The 13,487-nt window shown below is 42.9% G+C and overlaps 1 protein-coding gene across 2 annotated transcripts in view; it reads right to left on the bottom strand.

The window, feature by feature from the left end:
* Positions 1–13,487, bottom strand: part of ARG2 (arginase 2) — a 43,106-nt gene that overhangs the window by 4,168 nt on the left and 25,451 nt on the right. For both annotated transcript variants that reach the window (XM_030855305.3, XM_030855304.2), the window contains exons 3-5: positions 3,609–3,786; positions 1,018–1,177; positions 58–152 (exon numbers count right to left, since the gene is read on the bottom strand). In XM_030855305.3, the coding sequence (XP_030711165.1) occupies positions 58–152; positions 1,018–1,177; positions 3,609–3,786 (433 nt within the window). The remainder of the gene's footprint in view (positions 1–57; positions 153–1,017; positions 1,178–3,608; positions 3,787–13,487) is intronic.

Below are 13,487 nucleotides of genomic sequence, written 5' to 3'. Positions count from 1 at the left end.
AGTGGAACATTAGTGGCCAGGACAGGCCCAAAGCTCAACTCTAATGTATCAACTTACTGTTCAGGAGGATCCACATCTCTTAGTCCAATGTATACAATACTTGGAGAAGAGATACAAGGTTTGATCCAGGAAAATCCTGGGAGTTGTGGGACCTATGAAGGAGGAATGAACAGGATTCATCAAGGATTCTTGATCTCATCAAGATAGTCCCCGTGTGCTTCCCAGTGTGCTTTCTCCTCTTACCCACAGTATATGGGTAAAGCAGCAGACACACTTGATCTGGGAAGGAACTGATAGAAGTGGAAGTGATTCAGAAGGGCAGCTGAAGAACACAGCTGAAGAATAAAATACCTACTCCTAAGGTGGCCTTGGTTTCTCATTAACTTACCTAAATAGCAGGAATACCGCCGATTAGGCCTTTCCATCTCTTTGCACACTACTGAATTGTTTACAGATTGGTTCTTGAGATGGCAACTGGGTTATGTTTCAAGTCCCCAACAACCAAAACGTGAATTCTGCCTAGTGAATAACCTTTGTACTGTCCTGGTTTAACTTGGTCCCTCACTGAGGGGAGGGATACACAGATTCTAGTCTATGCATAGCATGGTCTCCCATGTCTTCTGAACAGCCTGGGAAAAGATTACCTAGACGTAATCATGGTTTTACTTGTCTTCTAGACCAGTGGGTCTGAGAATGAGGCCTAGGAGGTTCTTACCAAGAAGTCTTCCGGCTGTAAGTGTATCAGACCACTAGAGTTACTACCCACTCACCACATTCCTTTATTATGAGATTATGATCCCCCCTAAGAGCAGGGACCATGTCCTAGTCATCTTTATGCCTCCAGCATCTAGACTGTCTGGTCCAAAATAATGTTTGATGAACAAATGAAGGAGTGGTAAGCATTACTACAGCCACCATAAACCCATCCTTCACAGAAATGTTACTGAACTAGACTCTCAAAGCCCCACGATTACCCTTGCAAGCTGTTCAACGTTCTCTTCATTTCAGCCCACTAACCTTGTCCTGTAGTTCTTTGAGGAGAAATGAAACTGGCTGTCCGTGGAGATTTCCAGATGAAGTGGTGAGGGGTGTATTGATGTCAGCATGGGCATCAACCCAGATCACACAAAGGTCTGGGGAGTGCCGGGCGTGCCCACTAATGGTACCGATTGCCAGGCTGCAAAGAACAAACAGTAATATTAAAGGCCTTCCGCTTGGCAAGCATCACTAACAAATATCTTCAGCCAGCACAGCTCACACTTTGTCCTCAGGGCAAAGTCAAGGCCCTAGATTGAGGCTGGATTTGGATGAGAGAGAGTCCCTGGGACTGTGTTCCCAAAGATGAGACTTGAGAGAGAGAGAGAGAGACAGGGAGAAATGGAAGGCTCTAAAGATTCAAAGCTGACAGCTGGTTATCCTTGTAGTGTGACAGGTGTCATTGCTGCCCCCAAATCCCTTTAATTGGATCCATTAGCCTTGGCCCAGAAAAGGACCCAAAATATTTGTTCAACAGATGAAATCCTGTTAAATGCTATGGGCTGTATGTAACAACTCACTAATACTACTTAATACCTTTTGAGAGACCAGGGAGATCTAATTACTTTTAAAGAATCAGTTATATTAACTTGTTAAGGATAAAAATTAGTATTACAGCTGTTTAGAAAGATTATGTGATATTTCCTAAAACAAGAAGTCAAAGTTTTTAAAGACATCAAAGTTAACAGGGCAACCCAATTAAAGACCTCATTAGATGACTGAATAAAGTAGAAGTTTATTTCCATGTTATCTTATATACATTAGCATGGCATGCAAATATCATTAAGTGTTTCTGGTTTTTGCTTTGTCCTTGATCTCCGCTTGCATTAGCCAACTGTCCTTGTCTGACCTGTAGGAATATAGCTTTTGAAATTGTGCTTGGAAAGCTGCCCAAGCTTCCTAGGAAGCAAAGAATTTGACATAGATGAGAAATGCAGCTTAAGCATCTTAGGAACTAACTACAGTCATCTTTCTTGATCAGTACAGCCTGAGGTAGCATTTTAAGCTCCATGTCCCACATAGGACCTTTTCGAGAGATAGCATGGTCTGGCGCTAAAAGCACTGGATTAAGTCCGAATATTGGGGGTCTTTCTAGGAAGAAATGTGTGAAATAGGGCAAGACTATCTATCTAGACTGCAGTTTCCCTTTCTAGAAGATAGGGATAATAATCTTAGCCTGTTTAAGTCAGAGTTGGTTTGACGATTAAAGCAGTAGTGAATGTTGTACTATTAAAGGGAGCTGAGTGACCTAAAAATGCCTCTTCCTTTAAAATATTCAACAGCTGTTCAGGTTATTCACACATCCCTTCCTTTCTAGAATCTTCCAGACAGCCTAGGTTTTAGCACTGAACAGGAAACAGGGAGCAGTGATAGAGCTGCAATCTAGACAGAAACAAAAGGAAAAGCAAGGATTATGATAATTACAGTAATAAGCAGTCCCCAAATAGTATGCTGACCAGAAGAGAGCCAATGAATGAACTTTGAGCACTGAGCTAAGAGACAAGAGATCCACCCTTGGGTTATTTAATCAGTTTCAGTAGAGAACCTGTGACTGACTTATTCTACTTAAAATTTTATTCTTGATGAGGAATCTTCCTGCATTTGCAGTTCCATTAAGTGATCTGAGAAGCTCTCTGAGTACCTCAGGGGAAGTTGCTAGATTAGATCTCAAAAGAAAATTTAATTGCCCATAGAGGTCACAATGGACTTGAATCCCAGCTCTGCTACTTCCTGGCCCTAAGACCTTGGGTAAGTTATCTAACCTCTGTCCCTCAGTGTACCCAGCAGTGAATTAGATAAAATTGTATCTGCCTCATTGCATTATTTTGAGGATTAACTGAGAATATGTATGAAGTGCTTGATATTCCTAGTGTTTCAATGCCATTTTTCTTTCTACCAAAAAAATCTTCATAACTTAGCTCAAATCACACTTAGCTGTGAAATCTGACTACTCTAGCCTAGACTGATCTCTTCCTTCTGAGATGTAGGATTCAATATTTTTTTCATTCCATGTGTATTTATTTCATTTAATCCTAATAGATCACAAGTTTCCCATAATCCTTAGCACTGCTTGAGAACTCATCAGAACAGTGCTCGATAGATAAAGTGCATGCTGATTTCACTGAGAGGAAGGATCTAATGTATTAGCCACCTAGGGAGGCTAATACAATACTGTGCAGGGTAGAGAATGTATTCACATGCCAAGTGGGGCATTTCTAACAAACCTATTAGCAGAAATGCTTTAAAAAAAAAAAGCCCCAATTCAGCCTATCAATAGATCCCTCCAATTCTCCTAAATAACCAAAATGAAAGTCATGAGACAGTTTTAAGAAAGCTTTCCAAGAAATAAGCATGAAACATACTGTCTAAAAACTTTGCTTAGTTTAACTCTGAACTTATACTACGTGATATTTTCTCCAGTGGTTCATGATCTTAGACATGAAAATACTATGCACGTTATACCCTAAAAATTCGAAAGGGTATTTTACTCTAAATGAGGAAAGTGAGACAAAGAAGCTAATTGATGGGCTGATGCAATCCAGCCCCTCCACCACCCCTGGCTCCCAGCTTACCTGTGGTCTCCTCCCACGGTGACACAGCTGTAGCCACCTGACACTGCTCTACTAACCACCTCTGCTAGTTCCTGGTTGGCAAGGCCCACTGAGCGAGGATTCACTATCAAGTTATTATAGAGATCATCTTTGGGAACTGGGGTAAAACTCAAGTCTCCGAAGTCTTTAAGGTGGCAGCCTAGAAACAGGGATGACAAGATTAATTATAATATATGTTATTACAGCTCTTACTGGCCTGGGCCACAAATAATAACTGTGACAAAGTACACATCATACTTATTGCCATGGTAACTCAAAACGTCACATGACAGTGGCAGGATCCTCCCAGTCCTCCCAGCAATCCTGTGGGGTAGATCCTGTTAGGAACACCATTTTGCAGATAAAGAAGCTGGGTTTTAGAAAGTAAAGCCCAGAAATGTTCACTAACTTAACCTAACAATCACAAAACTGGTAGCGATTTGTAAGACCTCAGATATCCCTGAGTTACAGAGTGAAAATAAAATACCGAGAGGAACTGGCAGGATTTTAAGAAACTTAAGTATTGTTAATTTAGGACAAAGAAACATACTTAGGAATTTTCACATTACAAACTTTTTTTTTTAAATAAAAGGCCAGGGCTTCCCTGGTGGCGCAGTGGTTGAGGGTCCGCCTGCCGATGCAGGGGACACAGGTTCGTGCCCCGGTCCAGGAGGATCCCACATGCCGCGGAGCGGCTGGGCCCGTGAGCCATGGCCGCTGAGCCTGCGCGTCCGGAGCCTGTGCTCCGCGACGGGAGAGGCCACAACAGTGAGAGGCCCGCGTACCGCAAAACAAAACCAAAAACAAAAAAAAAAAGGCCAATCTGAGGACCTAAATATTTCTTAATTTTAGGATGCTTTAACAGTTATTACTTACAAGATCCCAAACACTGTTCCAACTGCTCAACAGAAATTCTTAAGACTCACAACAATCCTATTAGGCAGCTACAGTATGCCATTCTGTAGCTGAGGGAACTGAAGCAAGGTCCCAAGGTCACACAGTTGCTAGGTGCCAGAATCAGGATCCAAATTCAGGCTGTCTGCCACAAAGTGTGTATTCTTGACTCTGCAGTTTGTATCTCAACGATTCTCTCTTGATTCTGACAGTTTTAAGAACTAAAGAGTCCTCTCCAAGGTACTTCCCTGGTGGTCCAGTGGGTAAGACTCCGCACTCCCAATGCAGAGGGCCCGGGTTCGATCCCTGGTGGGGGAACTAGATTCTGCATGCATGCCGCAAATAAGGAGTCCATGTGCCACAGCAATAATCCCGCGTGCTGCAACTAAGACCTGGTGCAGCCTAAATAAATAAAATTAAAAAAAAAAAAAAAGAGTCCTCTCCAAGGAGCCAACAAGGTGGCAGAAGTGGAGCAGAAGCAGCAGTGGACCTTCTGCAAGTTCATCCACTTTGGTGAGCACCTAGACCAGGCACTGGACCTGTTGACACAGTGACACAGCTGCACAGTGCCCTGCGGCTGTGGCAGAAGCACCTGGGCAGGGCCAGCCTGGGGGCACGGCCCACAGAGAAGCTGTAGGTGCTGAAGATCATCCTGCCCAGATGGTGGGCGTGCAAGACCTTCACCCAGGTGGAAACCAAGCCCAAGATTATTGGCCACTACCTGGGCGAGTTCTCTATCACCTACAAGCCTATGAAGCACAGAGCCACCCACTCCTCCTGCTTCATCCTCCTTGAGTAGCCTGTTCGGCCAGTAAAGGCACAGACTTCTCTTTGAAACAAACAAACAGAATGAACTAGTGGTATATTCTGACAGTAAGCTGTAATATTTTCCCACCCGGGGTTCACATATTCCAGCAAATTATGACATTAGTCACTACATGTTAATCTTTAGTGTAAGTACCAGTCTTTCAATCTTAACCACTTATATCAATAAATTGGTTGGATTTAGGGTGAGGACTAAGTAATCCAACACTACCAAAGGATTTGCGCAAACAGAACGTTAGCATGGATTGTATTCTTACGGGCCTGTTTCTCAAACTACAATCCAGGTATGTTGAGGGGAGGGGCAAGTGGTCACAGTATAGACATCTGAATGTTTGCAGAGACTTGTATTAAGACTAGCACAGACCAATCTTGAATATAAATTGTACAGTTTGAGCTTTACCTCTTGAACCCAAACTCAATCCAAAGCCAAACTTGTGAGAGAATGTAGAGATTTGAGAAGCAATGGCCTGGAACATAAACCCAACCGAGGGATCACCACCAAGATCTGGATGACTAAATAAGAAGGAAAGGTGCTGAAGGTAGAAGAATATGAAAACAGGCCAAAGACATTGAGAACCAAGAGAAAAAATAAATAAAACATCTATAAAAATCTTCTTAAAATCTTTTAAAAAGAAAAAAGCCACGAGTAACATCACAATGTATTTTACTAAATCTCGAAATATGGAAGGACATTTTAGATTTAAGAAAAATGAAGCTTTAACTTTCAAGTCAATATCAGGTCTTGCCATTGTTGCGACACAGTCTTGAGCTGGACAGATTTGAATGGCAGTGCCTGTACTTGATGTCTTAACTTCCATATCCATGTTTATCTCAGCATCTCTAGGTGCAAGATGCCATGGCTTGACTGGCGTTTTATATTAGGTGTATAATTAGAAAAGGTTTATAATCTAATTGAATAATAATGTTAATATTAATTTTTGAAGACTAACTCATTTAATCCTTCCATGACCAATAAGAAATACATGCGAATTAAAGTGATCATCCTGGTGGTTAAGTGGTAGAACTTGGGGAACACTAAGTCCAGTCATGGAATCTAGGATGTAGACTTAGATAAGTATGACAGAAAACAGTACAAGCTGGGCTATTATTTACTTATCAGAATAAAGCTGCAGAAAGCTTAAAAAGGGAACTTAAGAGAATTTGATAGTCTTACAGCAACACTCGCCATGGAAGAGAGACTGAATTTCATAAAGGTATTTTGGTCATTAAACATATAACTCTGTGGAGTGAATCACCAGCTTAATTCACAGCCTGGATGGTGGGTTCCAACTCCTTGCTCACCAAACAGCCTTCTGCTTATTCACTTAGTTTCTCAGTTGCCCTCATACCAGCAAGAGGGCTTCCTGACAGTGGATGCCAGAAGGTCTCTTGCTCACTGAAACTACGCACGGGCATTTGGGCTTATACATCATGGTTAGCACGAGTCTCTGGGTCTGAAAGCCTGATAAACTCTGCACACTTCAAGACTTCTGTTCCTGGACCCACAGAGCTGAGGGCCAGACCCCCTGAAGGGATCAATACCTTGAGAGGCCCTGAGTGGCCCACCTTATATGACTCGCAACTCTGCTCTTGATTTCCACATTAAATTCCTGGTAAGGACTAGGGACAATGAGTGAGTGCTAAAGGAGTGAAAGGAGGTTATAGGGAACATGAATTATGACCCGTAGGCCAGTGTTTGAGGAGTAGAGAGGCTGATGGGAGGTTAATTTTTTGTTAAGGATGAACTGAGTAATGATAAAGCAATTACCTTAGCAGAGTACAATGGCAAGTTCTTCTAGTTCAAAAGGTAAATGGTCTCACTAATTTTAAAGAATCTTGGAATAATAGTGAAAAAAGCAAATATTATAACATGGAATATCTATCATACTGGAGAGAGCTGTCCCTTTCTCAAACTTTTTGTGCTCAGGTCAACTCATCTGCAAGTCTAAATCAGATGAGACATAATATTTCATTGCTGCTCTTTCCTCTTTTAGAAGGCATTGTAGGATGAAATAAACCTGAAACTTCCAAGGAAGCTCTCATATCAAACACATTTGGAACCGACTGGAAAGGGCTCTCATTTTTCATTTGCAGTGGGAAAAAGTCAAGCTCTGTATACACTGGTACCACCTCACTGCTTCTCTCCCCAGTGCTGGTAATAAAAATACACTGACTACTACTCTGATCTTTTAGGCCCGGTTGTTACTTTTGGCCTTGATAAACCTCTCAGGTTCCACTGGAGTGGAACAAGAACACAAGTGCATCCACAGAATGATGCAACCGGAAGAAATCCAAACAGCCCTATCTGACGTTAGCAGTGTCTGTGGACAGCACTTCTGTTTCAGGGCCCTCATCACCAGTGAATCCTTGAAAGAAGTCAGTGACAGGAAAGAAGGAAAAGGAACAAAACTGTCTTTCTCCACACACCACACAGTGCTAGCTGGATGCTTTACAATAGCTACTAATCCTTACTTCCTCTGCTGGTATGATTATCCACATACTTTGGAGGAAGAAACAGCAAAGTTAAATAGCTCCAACTGTTTAGAGCAAGCCTGAATCCTCCTTTGGTTAGAGACTCACGAAAGAATGAGTGAGCAGGCATTTTGATAGCATAAGGGTAGCGCATTCTCTCTGCTGCTCTGACTTCAACTTACAGGTAGCTCCAGCTGCTCCCAAGCCTCCCAGCAAGTCAAGAGAGGTGGGTTTTGAGGTGGGCTGACACACGGGCGTGTCTGCCAAGCCACAGGTAGCTCACTGGCAGAATATTAGACTTGGAGAAAATCTAAGAGTCTATTAGTGTACGGTTTTTCGAACTGTCCTTGAATAGGATGAATGTTTATGATTTGTCAGGAATAACAAGTCAGTGAAACATGCAGAAAAACAAAGACTCTGAGTTCTCATTTGGTGCTGAGAGAACACTGGTGGCTATTAAAGTTATAGACTCAAATATTGTACACAGCAGATTTCATCCCACAGAAAGGGAGTTCCCAGTATTTTAAAGGATGGCATCTGCTAACTCTTAGAACCTCAAAGTTGTACCTGGAAGACCAGCCTACTGAAAACAGTTGCAGTGTTACTGTAAACTAGGAAAGGAATGCCAGTTAATTCAGGTCATTTGAAGTAGGCAGAATTTCTCTTATCCCTAAAATGTGATTTGGGTAATAACCTTTGAAGAGACTGTTATATAAGGTAAACTCATTTGGCTACCACCAATAAAATGCAGGGGTCTGAATTCTGTTTAGTGCATTTAACTCCCAGAGGCTGTACAACCTCAAGAACCATGTGTCCTGGGGTATCTAAGAATCAGCTCTTTGCTTCCGTAGACCCAGCCTCCAAAATAAGTTTGGTGCTTTAGGGAAAGAAATCATATCACACAAGTATACCTATTTGTTCTAGTTCACTTCTTCAAAGCCCCTCATAAGACTGCTCCAACCAACCCTCTCGACACTCGCTTCCTCCCCACTCTGTTCTCCTGTTCAACAGGAGGTGTTCTCAGAGGCAGTGAAGACCATGGATGAGGAAGACCAAGGACAGTGGCACTAGGGGCTCAAGGATGGAAGGTGACCCCGGGCATCCAGGCCAGTCACTTCAGACATGGCCATCTAACATCTGTCGGAGTTTACCTCAAGATCAGCTGATACAGATGTGATGTTAATAGATGCCTTTGCGTGAATGTGATCCTTGAGTAAAAAATCCCAATACAAAACAAACCCAAAAGTTTGGCTCAAGACATGTAACTGAGATGACTTGCAACACCAGTTATGTTTGCTGCTAATTGGTTCTCCAGCCACATCTTAACTTGTCGAAGAAGAACAGTGTACCACTTGCTGAGGATGGGCTTAGTAATGTATGCCCCTCTGGACCCAACCCATGTCAACCCTCCAAGCACCTCCAAGAACATGGTGAGCCAACTCAGGCTTTCTTGGGCAGACTGTTAGCTGACGGCACCCTGACAGCCTGGTTCCAGCACAAGCAGGGGCAGAGGTAAGAGGAGGGTTCCTCTGGCTTCACGGGTCACTGCGACAGAACCACTTTCCCTCGTGCAGAACAAGACTGTTAAGCTTCTCTGAGAAAAAAATCTGTTGTTAACATGCTGACAGAACTTCAAGCTACTCCAGTATCTAACCACGGGAAGAGACAGCAACAATCCCTGGGGCTAAAGTACTGCTTTTTAGAATATGGGATCTTTCTTCTTTAAATTCTTGATGCTCCAACTTGTTCCAGAAAGGATTTAAAGGGCTAGTGACTACAGCTCTGCCAGTTAACCAGTCCACATGTGTAGCTCCCTGCCCCATACCTGGGCTAGCATCCTGGTGAGTTTCACAAGGGACCTCAACAAACCAGACAGACCACATTCCACGCTACTCCAGGCTGAAAGCAGAGCGCACAGGAGATGAGGTGGCCACAGTGGGTCAAGTGGCCACAACAGACACGAAGGAAAGAATCCTGTCCTTTGGCCCCTAACTTCCCAGAAGAGTCAAGATCACCAATGAAGTTCAGTCTCGAAGTTTGTCCCACCTCACACAGCCGTTAACAAGGATTGAAATGAGATAACAAGGAAAAGCCTACACATGCTAGGGGTTACATTATTAGTTCAACTAGATGAGGCATCTTTGTGGTTTTTCTCCCCACCCTACCCTTTTCTTTGCAATAGATGGTGTAATCTAAGACTTCCCAAAACTTGTTTGCAATACGACTATGTCATTTGGATAAGAACAAGAGTTTTTGGTGAGAAGTAGCAAACGTACACAGGCCCACTGATTTCTCATCGAAAGAGCTCCTAAGGAGCCCAGCTGTCACACACAGTTCAAATTTTCTACCTTCCCTGTAAAAAAATATAAAAGGCATGGCCAATTTCACTGGAACACCAGTTCTCTGAAAGCCCTAACCACAATGCCACACCCTGCTGTGACTCAGTTCTCAGGTCACACAGGAAGGTATTTTCTACTTCTTTTCCTATTCTGTGGTTCTGGCTTCCTGGGGTAGAGGAGGGGGCCAAAAAGATGCTTTCTTCTCTTCAGATACTAGCATTACCACACCTATTATAGGAATACACCCTCATTATTAAGAGAGCTTGGGGGACTTCCCTGGTGGCGCAGTGGTTAAGAACCTGCCTGCCAATGCAGGGGACACGGGTTCGAGCCCTGGTCCAGGAAGATCCCACATGCCACGGAGCAACTAAGCCCGTGCACCACAAGTACTGAGCCTGCGCTCTAGAGCCCGTGAGCCACAACTACTGAGCCCACATGCCACAAATACTGAAGCCCGCGAGCCTAGAGCCTGTGCTCCGCAACAAGAGAAGCCCCCGCCCCACAACGAAGAGTAGCCCCCGCTCACTTCAGCTAGAGAAAGCCCACGCACAGCAACGAAGACCCAATGTAGCCAAAAATATAAATAAATAAATAAACTTATTTTTAAAAAAAGAGAGAGCTTGGTCATTAATAGGGACAAGTAAGTTTATTCAAGGATTAAATTATTTAAACCAACCACAGTAATCCCCTTAGGTTCTAGGCCTCTGAATGTGCTATTTTGGATATTAAAGGAGTAACGCCACTCCTTTCTAAAGCAACTAGAGGCTTGAAGCAGTCATCATTAGCTACTTAGGTCCTGGAATAAGTATGTTTCAAAAAAGGAGGCAAAAACTAGCCATTGCCACTTACCAACATTTAGCTTGACTAAATTCATCAACTGGTAGCCCAATACCTTGTAAGAGTTTAAAATTTGATATATGACAGTTATTCAATTTAAACATTTTTAAAATCTGGGAAACCAGGGGGCTTCTGAGGAACAAACCATTTTGAGAGTAAGGAAATAGTGATCCGGGAAAATCCCACGGATCACGATGTGAATGAAGTTCCAGGAGAAAGCCTGGATGCTTTGCCCCATTTCGTCCTTCAACAAAAGCTAACTGGGTGCTGACTGTGCACCTGGTTGCAGCCTTCAGGAAGCTCACAGCCTCGTCAGAAGACAGGCAGGGAAAGCATAGGCCGGTGCAAACTGCGAAGATGCAACTGTGCACAGGGTGTGATGGGAACGGGAAGGTGCTGACTCAGACCCAGGATGAGCCAAGGGGACTTCTCAGAAGCATCAGTACCTGAATCCTGAAGGTTTTAGCCAGGAATGAAAGGGGAAAGCCTTGCCAAGCAGAAGCACATAATACCTTCAGCCCTACAGAACAATGCCCAGGGTCCATCCGGGAGGACTGCAGAGAGATAAGGAAGGAGGAAGGGGCAGGGCCCAGGTCCTAAATGCAGCAGGGAGCTACTAAGGTTCAAGTCAGGAGGTAACAAATCAAATCTGCACTATCCTGCGTGCCACAACTACTGAGCCAGCGTGCTGCAACTACTGAAGCCCGCGCACCTAGAACCCATGCTCCGAAACAAGAACCCACTGCAATAAGTAGCCTGCGCACCACAACGAAGAGAAGACCCCACTCGCCGCAAGTAGAGAAAAGCCCGTGCGAAGCAATGAAGACCCAACACAGCCAAAAAAAAAAAAAAAATCTGAAAAAAAAAAAAAAGAATCTGCACTGTTAATCTAGTGATCTGGTGGCCTCTGGAAAATGGCCTGGCCTGCAGAAGAGCAGCTCCCAGAGGGGCTGTAAAGACAAGACAGACCGAACTGACAAGATTCCAGCAATACTTAGAGGGGTGTGGAGGAGAGAGAAAATGTTTGCCCTCCAGCTTTCTGGCTCTGCTACCATCAGAGATGAGAAACCACAGGAGAAGGGAGTGGAGATGATGGTAAGTTCAGTTTTGGATACTCTGATATTGGGGCGTTAGAGACTATCCTGTTGATAATACGTCGAAACAAGTTAATGGCTCAGATCTAGGCAGTGTTCAATGGCTGATGACATCACTTCTGATGGAAGTGTACACCACCACCTATGAAGCAGAACTGCCAGAAAAAAAAAACTGGACCTGAATCTGACCAAGGATCTAGATCCAATAACCAGTAGAAAGGAAATACAGAGGACAAAGAATATGTCACAGGATGCCACAGGGATGTGATCTGCAAAATACAAGCTGAGAGATTCTACAGACAAATGACCTAGTTTCCGCTACAGATCAACTGCAAGGAAGAAGGAAGAAAACAGGAAGGACTTATAAAGGACTTACGAGATAACAATACAGACCTTATTTCGATCCAAACTCAAAAATAAAAATAAACACAAAAAGTGTAAAAAAATAAACACAAAAAGTGTAAATCAAAAAAAAAAAAAAAGTGTAAATCAGTCGGGCAATGTGAACATTAACTGGTGTAAGGGCAGATACAAGTTGAAAATAGACTTAATTATCTCTGTTGAAAATAAGGGTAAAAACTTCTCTCCTCCCTTGTGTTTCAGAATTTCTTTCTCTGTCCTTTTCACATGTACGTAATCTTTATAATGACTAAATAGGCCTCACAACCCAGGAATGTTTCCTCAAGGACTTGGGAACCACTTTTTGAAATACAAACATCTAGGTCCCCAACCTCCCAGTTCTATGGGTATGAGTGGTTGGCCCCTTGCTTCAATTTGCCAAAAAACTACCTCCCCGCTTTAAGATAGGAGAAGTTTGTTTCCGCTCCAGATAAAGCCAGTCAGCTAACCGGTAATCACTCCAATTTCCATGATAAAGTTAGGATGAGCTACATGTGACAAAAGGTCAACTATCAAAGTCCTCTAACTGGAGGACTAGTTATTAATCTTGAAAACATGGATTGCGTTGCACCTGCTTGGCTATAGAAAAGAGTAAGATTTGTCTTTGCAGTCTTTTATCAGATCACCCAATTTAATGCTTATTCAATAATAAACTGTTTTTCCTTCTCTACCACCTTTGTGGATAGGTTCTCAGATGGGAGATTTTTTTAAAATTATATTTCCCAATACTGGTATTTGATATTAATTTATTTTAGGTGTGATAATGGTATTGTAGTTAAGTTTTAAAGCATTCTCGTATTTTGAAGACATATAATGAAATATCTGCAGATGAAACAAAATGATGTCTGTGATTTGCTTCAAAAGGTATGGAGGTGGGGTGAGAAACCTTGCCAGGTATAGATAATTGATGCTAGGTGATAGCTATCAAGTTCATTATGTTACCATCTCTACTTTTCTTATGTTTGAACACTCCTGTAATAAAAAGTTAAGAAGATACATGG

The sequence above is a fragment of the Globicephala melas genome, chromosome 2 (genome assembly GCF_963455315.2).
Source record: "Globicephala melas chromosome 2, mGloMel1.2, whole genome shotgun sequence".
NCBI classification, from domain to species: Eukaryota; Metazoa; Chordata; class Mammalia; order Artiodactyla; family Delphinidae; genus Globicephala; species Globicephala melas.
This window is presented reverse-complemented; position numbering and strand designations above follow the sequence as displayed.